Source organism: Lactuca saligna, chromosome 5, assembly GCF_052625555.1.
Source record: "Lactuca saligna cultivar CGN05327 chromosome 5, ASM5262555v1, whole genome shotgun sequence".
Lineage (NCBI taxonomy): Eukaryota > Viridiplantae > Streptophyta > Magnoliopsida > Asterales > Asteraceae > Lactuca > Lactuca saligna.
The window spans coordinates 162,901,468-162,911,372 of record NC_136421.1 but is presented as its reverse complement, the minus strand read 5'-3'; the positions used below and the strand labels follow the sequence as shown (position 1 = coordinate 162,911,372).

At 34.0% G+C, this 9,905-nt stretch overlaps 1 protein-coding gene across 1 annotated transcript; it reads right to left on the bottom strand.

The window, feature by feature from the left end:
- Nucleotides 1–5,329: 5,329 nt before the first annotated feature.
- On the bottom strand, nucleotides 5,330–8,069 carry LOC144997081 (endo-1,3;1,4-beta-D-glucanase-like). The gene is made up of 7 exons (XM_078956904.1): nucleotides 7,842–8,069; nucleotides 7,681–7,702; nucleotides 7,425–7,557; nucleotides 7,162–7,252; nucleotides 6,868–6,957; nucleotides 6,617–6,717; nucleotides 5,330–5,612 (listed from the first exon to the last, which is right to left on the bottom strand). Exons 1-7 carry the CDS (start codon nucleotides 7,984–7,986, stop codon nucleotides 5,472–5,474), a joined length of 723 nt encoding a protein of 240 aa, XP_078813030.1. The 5' UTR covers nucleotides 7,987–8,069; the 3' UTR covers nucleotides 5,330–5,471.
- Nucleotides 8,070–9,905: the final 1,836 nt, after the last annotated feature.

The following is a 9,905-nucleotide window of genomic DNA, read 5'->3' as shown; positions in this document are numbered from 1 at the left end:
CAATTGGATAGACTAAATGAGAGAAATAACACTTGGAGATTATTAATATATTATAAGTTCTAATATATTAATAATATTATTTGATTAGTTTGATCAAGAATTAATTTAGAATTAATTATGTGATCAAAAGATAACTAATTAAATATATGGGTTGATTATGTAAATCATCCATATCTTGTATAGTGGGCTAAAAGGCTCCATGGACTATCAAGTTGGGTTCCACCCATAGGATGCTCCATGGGAGTTACAGACCCATGGGTCATGGAAATGAGGAGTCATGACACATTAGGGTTTAACCCTAGATGTGTCAACACTATATAAGAAACATGTTCTCCACCTAAAAGAGGCTACACTAAGAAACAAGAGGGCTTGGCCGATTTTGAGAAGTGTGTGTTCTCTCATAAGTTCTTCCAAGAGCATTTGGTGTTGTGTGAAGCATTTGAGGCATCATACTTGGGGTGCTAGGCTCACAAGGTTTCAAGGAACACAAACAACAACAAGGTAAGTTATTCTATCTATACTTTAAGTTAAAATTGTTCCCCATGTATGCTAGATAGGAATATAACCTTGGAATTCAACTTTGCATGATAATTAGACAAACATAGATCCAAGGTTATTAGGGTTGCATGTACACTTAGGAAGTGTTAGAATGCTCAAAACCCATCAACAACAACCTCCCCCTCCAAGATCTCCCTGAGCATGTCATCTATCACAACTGACCACCCTAAATGCCAGCTCCTGATCACGATCTGAACCCAACCTCAAATCGCCTCGTAGTCACCATACTAAAAATAAACCAGGAGGATATCAGATAATACACATAACATAACAAGGGAACTAACTCCCAACAAATCCCTAAGGGGTTGTGACTTCCCAGTTATGTGTACGGGACATGTGCTTTCACTAGTACGGACCTATACTACCTTCCACGCCTACTCATATTCGTCACAGAGGATCATCACAACAACCCTAACAATAAACAACAACATAATCATACACTCAATCCCTACTCCCTAGAGGAAAGGATAAACATCTCGAAATTAGCTAGCTAACCCCACACAACTCATCCATGAAACTTCCACCAACCCTTCAGCACTCGTGTATGCTAGTTATACATAAAACTAGACCTTATAGACAGTCGAATATCTAATCCTACACTAATCCCTTCATCAAAAAAGAACAGGATATAAGCCCAAGCAAACATTCTTAGGCTGTAGAATATTAGTTATGCATAACCATGATGCATGCACTAAGAAACTACAGTATTGATGTCAATTCCATTGAAGTAGAACCCTAGGCTATCAGGCATCATATAATCAGGCAACTCTATCATGAAAAATCTTGAAGATCCCAAGCCTATCACTAGCATGTTGTTCTAACATATCACAATATCAATAACAGTGTGGTATTTTGGGGTCTACTTACTGGCTTCGGCTGATCGTACACATCGCATCCTCCTTGATTATTTTGAAAAACATTTTAAAAATCGTTTTTAAAATCTTTTTCCTAAGCTTGAGACTGAATTCACATAAGTGTTCCTCTAATTCACTCAAACCAAGGCTCTAATACCAACTTGTAACATCCATAAAGTTCATGAAAAAATTAAACTTTTAAAACAATCTATAAATCATCATTGTTTACAAAATAGTTTTTAAAACATGTTTAGTATTAATGTTTTCCCTAAATCATAAAACAAAACACGAGGAGGTGCACGATCACACCTTTTCCTTCCCGCGATCCTCTGAGGTACCTGAAAACATAATCTAAAACTGTAAGCCCAAAGCTTAGTGATTTCGCCAAAAATACCAATGCATAGCAAATAACACATAAACAATAACAGTATGCAATAGGTCCACAACTAACAGACTAGATTGCCCCTGAGCCTACAACATAAGTCTAGCTTGCCCTCGACGCACAGTGTATGTCTGGCTTGCTCCCCAACTGGATTAGTCCTTGGACTGAATACAACTAAACCCTCAGTACGAGTCTGGCATGCCCTTCTTGGCCATAAACTCGTATCTTGAATGCTGATGAGCCCTCAGTATGAGTCTAGCATGCCCTCCCAGGCCCTCAGCTCATATCTGGATTTCTCTAGGGTTTGTTGGCACCACACGGAGCAGTACAAACTCAACCCAACCCACACAATATGTCGATATATAACAGATATTAACATATACAAATCATCAGACAGTATCACAGGTAGTCCTACACCTCTACTAGACTAGCATATCAAAACTAGCATGCATATTAATTCCATACTCATCATATCAAAGAATATTAGGTTATCAAACCAATGGGCCGTCCTTGGTGACTTTGACCCGCAAGTACAATGAGGAGAACTCACCTCGCAAACTGTACAAAACTGATGAGGTTCAACACCGAATCTCAACTCTCTAGACAATACCTACATCCACCAAATGACCAATGTCATCAAAATCCCGAAATACCTAAAATGTCCTCAAAGTCAAACTTGGTCAAAAAAAGGTCAAAAAAAGGTCAAACATGGTCAAAATTGGTCAAACTCAAAGTCAAATGGTCAAACCCACTAAACAAACTGAGTCAACCCAGCCGAGTCAACTCAAGCGAGCCAACTTAACAAGGGTCGACTCATGTGAGTACACTGGGCATAACCTAGAGGTACGCTAAGCGTACGCGAAGCATTGAACTAACCATCTTACTCGGAGCTGACCGAGTGTGCATGGCATATTCCTATCTACACGGGGTGTAACCTCAAATCTTCATCAAATACTTAATGGCTTAAGCACTTAAGCCCATACTTCAGATCTACGATCCAAATGCACCATACAGTCATAAAGTCTCCAACTTTATGACTTTTCACGTCCATAAAGTCCTTAACACAAGGTCTTAATCTATTAGGACCTTCTAAAAGATGCATTAGACAATTCTAGCCATTGGGACCTCATTTTTATGGCTTAGGACCCTTTCTAGGGTCTGGAATGACAGCTCAAAACGAAAATAACCAAACATGCATAAAATGGGACCTTTGGGACAAAAAAAAAAAGAAACATAAAACTCCCAAAAATGGGATCTAACAACCAAGACATCAAGGTATGGACTTTATATCTTCTGAAGCTTCACAAAAGGGAAAATATCCTAGATCTACAAGATTGTTTCCACTTCAAGGCTTCTTGATGCAAATTTTCCTTCCTTTAACACACCAAAAAGATACTCTTGGGCTCAAAACACACTATTGAGGGATAGGGTTTTACAAAAACGTCTCAAAGGATATGGAGGTTGAAAAAGCGGAGAGAAATGTGCCATAAGGATACTTAGATACCACTCAAACCCTAAAATCTCCTTATATGAGTACGCCCAGTGTACATAAGTTTATGCCCAGCGTACTAGGGGCATACCCTCCTGTACGCTTAGTGTACTCCTCCTGCCCATAGTCACAATATTTCCACTAGGGCTTCAAAACACCTTCTCTTGGACTTAGGGACCAAAAGGTCATAAAATAAAATTATAGGGATGAATTTAGAAGTACCTGAAGCTCGAAGTGTTACATTTTGATAAAAGGTATCAGTTAGAATGTGATATTCGAGCCCTCTAATAGAATGCTATGAGTGTTCAGAATTTTTATGTTGCATTGTCTTATTTTTGGGATCAGTTAGATCATACAAAGTCAATTGAGTCGAAAGGTTGTACACCTTACATTTCTAGGATGGAAGTGTGGCGTTTGGTTTGTTAGTTATTATGGCGTTACAGTATGATTTCAGAGGATTATATGAAACAATCCTTCACTACACCCCACTTCCTATCATTGAATCAGTTGTCATAAGTTTATTGTAGAGAAGACTTGGTTCCGCTCTCACGATGATAAAGTTCCTAAATTATCTTCCTATCTTGATCATGTTTTTTGTTCCATAATGACCGTAATCTTCAAACCAAAATAGACCGACCTCTAAATTTACTATTAATTAATGTGCTTTCTACAAGTAAAATAACCATTAAAAGTTTTAGTTATCATTGTTACTTAACAAGGAAAAGAAACTATAACTTCCTCCATATTAAAACAAACCAACTTGATCGTTTCAGCCACCATCCTAGCCACATAATCCTTATCTACCATAATTTACTAATGTTGCACCCACAATAGAAACTATTGTTCATGCTACCATCACACCATCTTATGCTTTGGATCATTATATTTTTAGCAATTTAAACAGTTCCTTGCTTTGAATATTGATTACATGTAAGCATCTATGTTTCATTTAGATTTGTTTTCGTCTACTACTTCAGCTATTACTTCTTCATAATGGATGTTGGATTCTAGTGCATCTCATCATATGTCACCTTCTTTCTCATATTTTTTTTCTTTTTCTCATGGTTAACCCATTTCTATTATGTCCGCATGTGATACATTTATGCATGTAGAGAATATTAACATCCTTGAATGTTTAGATAAATATAACGTATGTATTTTGTTATAGTCGTAAAAGACAACAAGTGAATTGGTGGTTTATGTAACGCTAAGTCGAGGAAAAATGGAAATGTAAAAGTGTAGAATACATATAATAGAGAGAGTTGGAAAAGGCTATCAAATGCTAATCTCTCTAAATTGGCTAAAAGGAGAGAAAATTGAAAGATCCAAAATTTATCTTAATCAAGAAGGAAATTTTGGACGAAGTTGAATAGTTTCAAGATTATTCAAAGGTTGATTGAAACCGATGTATTTTTTATTTCTTTTATTGATTTATTAAGAAAAAATAAAAAATATAGAAAAATATCATATTTTGTAAGAGACATGTATAGATTAGTCTTTTATTTGTAAATTCTATAGTTGATTTATTATGCATGTTTGCATCGAGTATTTCAAATCTATTCTAGATTAGTATTTATGTAGTACTCATTCCAGACTTTCATATACTTTTGTGCATGAGTTTTATGAGATCAAAAAGTATTAGCTTTTGTAGAGAAATCAGAGAATGTGCTAATAAATTGTGATTTTTTTACAATTTATTCTCTTTGTTCAGAAATCGCAATTAATAAATATTTTATTTTCACCTATATTCAGTTATTAGTGTTTTATTCTTGATCTGGACTAACAACAAGGCGTGTTGGTTCGGACATAAGCATAAAACGATAAAAGATTAGAAGGACTCATTTTCGATCTCTCAAATGTGCAAAAGACATAAATAACATCACCCAAATAACCGAATTTAGTCATAAAACACTTATCAAATATAGAACCATCCCATTTTACCCATGAAACAACCTTAAGGACCAATCCTCTCGGTGTTACTAATCAATCAACACTTATCATGATCACAGTTTACATAAAACTAAATTCATCAAACAACAACCTCACGATCCAAATAACAATTTTAACTTTGTATTAAAAACTTACTACAAAATCTTCACAAAACATTATTTATTTGTAAATGGAGTTTTCTCTATCATCTCCATCTCTCTTTGTTTTACATTATTATGTTTTACTGGGTCGACTGCTTTTATACAAGACACTTGCCAAACCAAGCCACAAGATCCTCAAGCGCCTCTTTTGCACACTTCACCGCGATTTCATCATCATCATTCCATCGGACAGTCCACCCGTGCGATACACCATTATATATTTTCACAAAATGATCGATCTGCAAACCAACATAAATTTATATATCCTTCCCTGCATTATATACTTCTAACAGTCCAACCTTGCGATACACCATTATATACTTCTAACAGGTTGTACTGCGATTGATATACATTGGACTAGGGGTGACAGTTGATGACAAGTTTCGACAAAAATACACGACACGAAACGAAATTGCGACGAAATTATAATTTGAATTCATGTTCCTGTCAAGTGTCAAAAACACTATGCCGTGTCGTCTCGTGTTCAAAATTCGACACGAAATTGACATCATTTAACATTTATTTGTCATGTTTTTTGTGTTTTTGTGTTATGTATGGTTAATAATTAAATTAATTAACTGGTATTTTATGTTATCGTTGTCGTGTCGTGTTTATCGTTTTTTAATTAATTCGTTTTAGTGTTAGTTAAAAAAAACACAACATCGTATAGTGTTCGTGTTATAAAACTTTGTCGTGTCGTGTCGTGTCAGACAAAAACACAACACGATGACCCGATTTGCCACCTCCACATTAGACCGTGTTTGACATACATTGGACTGAAATAGTTTATTGTCCCACGCAAAAAAGTGGGATACGGACTCGCATTCTACTTATATTTTTTCTATTACAACATTCTACATTCAATTTTTTGCTTATTGTCACATTATATTTTGTAAAAATATACCCAATTATAACATTGCACTTTCTATATTTCTTCTTATTAGGACATTAATTTTGAATATTCTACCCAATAACCATTGTATTTTCAACTGTTTTCTAGGACATTATATTTCGAAATATCTACCAAATTATTGCTGTGAAACAGAAAATTGATTTGTATTTACTATTTAGACGACGTTGCTAAAACTGATTAAATTTTCAAAGTACAGTGTTGTCACTAGAAAATTAAAGTAGGATATAATTATTATTATTAACAAATCAATGGAAGTAGATTGCTCTTTAACTATATTTACTTAAAGGTGAAAGAAAAGTTGTACACTTTACAAAAGCTAGAAGAAGTTACCTCTGGTTTTGCTTCTAAAGCAAGCTCAAATTCTTTGACAAGTTCTGGCGGAGACATTCTGTCAATCTCAGCACCCAGTATTGCAATAGGAACCTTAACCCCTAAAAATCATCATATCAATAAGAAACAAAAATTCAAAAAAACTCAGAAATTACAGAAAATCTACCTTTTGATTTAGGTTCGAAGAATTTAAACATGTACACATTTCAAGAAATGAGGGATAATGATAAATGTTGTTGAATGAAACATACCCTTGATATCATCTAAAGTGACAAATGAAGGATGCAAGAGAGCAGAAACTTGTATTTCAGCCTCTTTTGCTAGCTCAACAACCACCTTGGCTATAAAAAAAAATTAATTAAAAAAAAAAAAAAAAACAATTGAATCAACCAGAGCGCGATTTGTTACAAACGACAAGACAGAACATGACAGATGAGGACAGTCTTTGCTATAAAATAATTATTTAAAAAAAACATGACAGATGAGGACAGTCTTGTACTGTGTTTGTCATGTATTAATAAAGTTGATGTGAAAGCTACTCTTACCACCCCAACAGAATCCTGCAGCCCCAATTTTAGAGATACCCTTCTCTTTCAGAGCCTGAATAACCGATTTCGCAAATGCTACTGCTTCCACCTACCAAAAAAAAAAATCTATTCATGGTATTCTTTTTTTTTTTTTAAGTTCGAAGTAGATATCAGTTCTTACAGAACTTGCTAATTTATATAGTTTGAAGTTTAAAACATTTGGAAATGGAAAACAATAAAATTTAACTGATAACGAGGTGTGTGTTAGAGAAAAAACCAACCGGTGCATGATTCTTTAACCAATCTTTAAGCGGAGAATCAGGATTCGATGGGTCTCCATTGAAGGGATCTCCATGGAAGAAGTCAGGGACAACTACATAATATCCAGCAGAGGCAACTTTGTCTGCAAGCTTCCTGTAAAATTAAAGTTAAACAGCGTAATCTTATTTTCCAGAAGGAAATAATGTCCAAATCAATAAATTAAACCATAAAAAGAAGAAATTTGATATAAGGAGTTGTTCTTCCGACAATGCATACCTCAATTTTGGAGCTCCATAACCTGCACAAAAGATATCAGACAGAAACAAATTAGAGCAATCAGATGATCATACAAACTATAATATAAATCTTATGATTGATTACAGCAGTTAGAGTTGGTGAATAAGAATACTAAGAAGAGTGGAGTGGAGTTAGCGTACCAAAAATATCGGAAATCAGAACAACGGCGATCTTCGAATCAATGTTCCCTGAAACATAAGAATTGAGAGAGGCGATCTGCACGTCGCCGGATTCACCGCCGGAGGAGAGTGTAGGCGGGTTCTCGCAGCATTCTGGGCCAGACATTGTGGACAATGGAGTAGCTTGTGGAATGCGTGTTCTTGTTACTCAACAGGTATTTTTGGCAATGGATAGGGTTGGTTAATTGCAGTTCATAGGAAAAGTATTAAGAAAAAAAATAATAATAAAAAAAATGGACTCCTCGTACCGTCGAACTAAAAAAATTAACTATGTTTATCCTATTGTAAATGTCACATTATATATATATATATATATATATATATATATATATATATATATATATATATATATATATATATATATATATAGGTTCAAATGTTTATAGCAAATATTGTGTGTCTAAATGTTCCAATCAGAATTTAGGAAAAAAGAAATCATTAATTAAATAATAAGGGGTAGCTTAGTCATTTTACCTTTATAAACCAAAAATAAATGTTATATATTTGGAAAATAATTAAATTAGTATCACATATATTCTTTTGAAACCGTTGTTTCATCTCAGTAATCCTAATCCATTCTCTTTTTTTCTTTTGCTCTCTCTTCTCGCCCTTTACGATCCGTTTCTTTAATCAAGGATTCGGATGGAGAGAAAATTACACTCACAGAAGCGGTAATGGCGAAGGGCGTGAGTTCGGCAGCCGTGCAAGCAGAACAAATTAAGCAAGATGGAGATCTTTATTTCAAGAAGAATCGGTTGGGAGCCGCCATCGATGCTTATACCGAGGTATTCTCACAACTGGATTTGTTTTAAACCCGATCATTTTGTGATCGTGATCTGTTTGATGATATGCTGCTTTTTTCCTCTTGGTTTTTTCAAATTTCCAGGTGATCACTTTATGCCCTGATGTTACCATTTATTGGATTTGGGTTTGGTCGTTGATAGGAGAACTCAGTTTGTGCCACGATTCGATTTAGGTGATTAAGGTTATTTCTTAGCAACAAACCCACTAACAACACCACTAATATTGTTGTTGGAATCGCCTTCAGTCAGAGTGAAAAGAGTGTTTATCGGGTTTGAATACAAAACCATTGTTGAAGTGGGTATCCTGAAGTGCTAGAAAGATTTCGTTATCAAAAGGGCATGTACGTGGATGAAATTGATCTAAACCCACACATATATGTATGTATTTCAATTTCAAGTTTTTCATCCATGTTGTTTCATTTTTTAAATCATAGTTGTATGAACTTCTTTTAATTTATTGGATTGCTGGAAAGAGAAAGGAATAAACAAATGTAGAGATACATTCTGAAAGATACATGGATTCATGTCATTGGTTTACATCAAGGTGAACTTATGATAATTCCACTTATGTTCATGTTGATTATAGGTATCCTATTAAATTACTTCTATTCCTGTTTAGAATATTTAAAACCATTCTGCAAGAATAGTTTATTCTGTAAGAATATTTTTGTTGTATTCTTAAAGAATTGCAATTAATTATTTGTATGTTTAAGGTGCAGTTGTTAGGATGATGTAGAAATGATGAGGAAACTTATGAAAAAAAGATATATGATACTTCATTCTCAAAGAATGAAGAAAAACAACAATATTCTTTCAGAATTTCAAGATTCAACATTCAAAAACAGCAATATTCTTTCAGAATTCAAGAATTCAAGAAGAAAACATGGCACACGATAGTATTCTAGCGGAATGTTGTTATTTTTTTTTAAGAATGTTATTCATTTTTGTATATATTTTTTTAGAATTTTTATGACTATATTAAAATGTATAAGACTTTTAGTCTATAAGAATATGTATGAATTTGTATTTAAGTTCGGATGTATAAGAATATATTAGGATGTTTGTTATTTGAACATGTTATTCATGAATTTTGTTTTTCTTCAGTAATATCCTGTTAGAATAAAATTCTGAAAGAGTATCATTCTAACAAAAAAAAAAATTCTGATAGAATAAAATCGATAAAATTTGAAATTGAATTAATTAAAAAATTCAGATTTTTTTA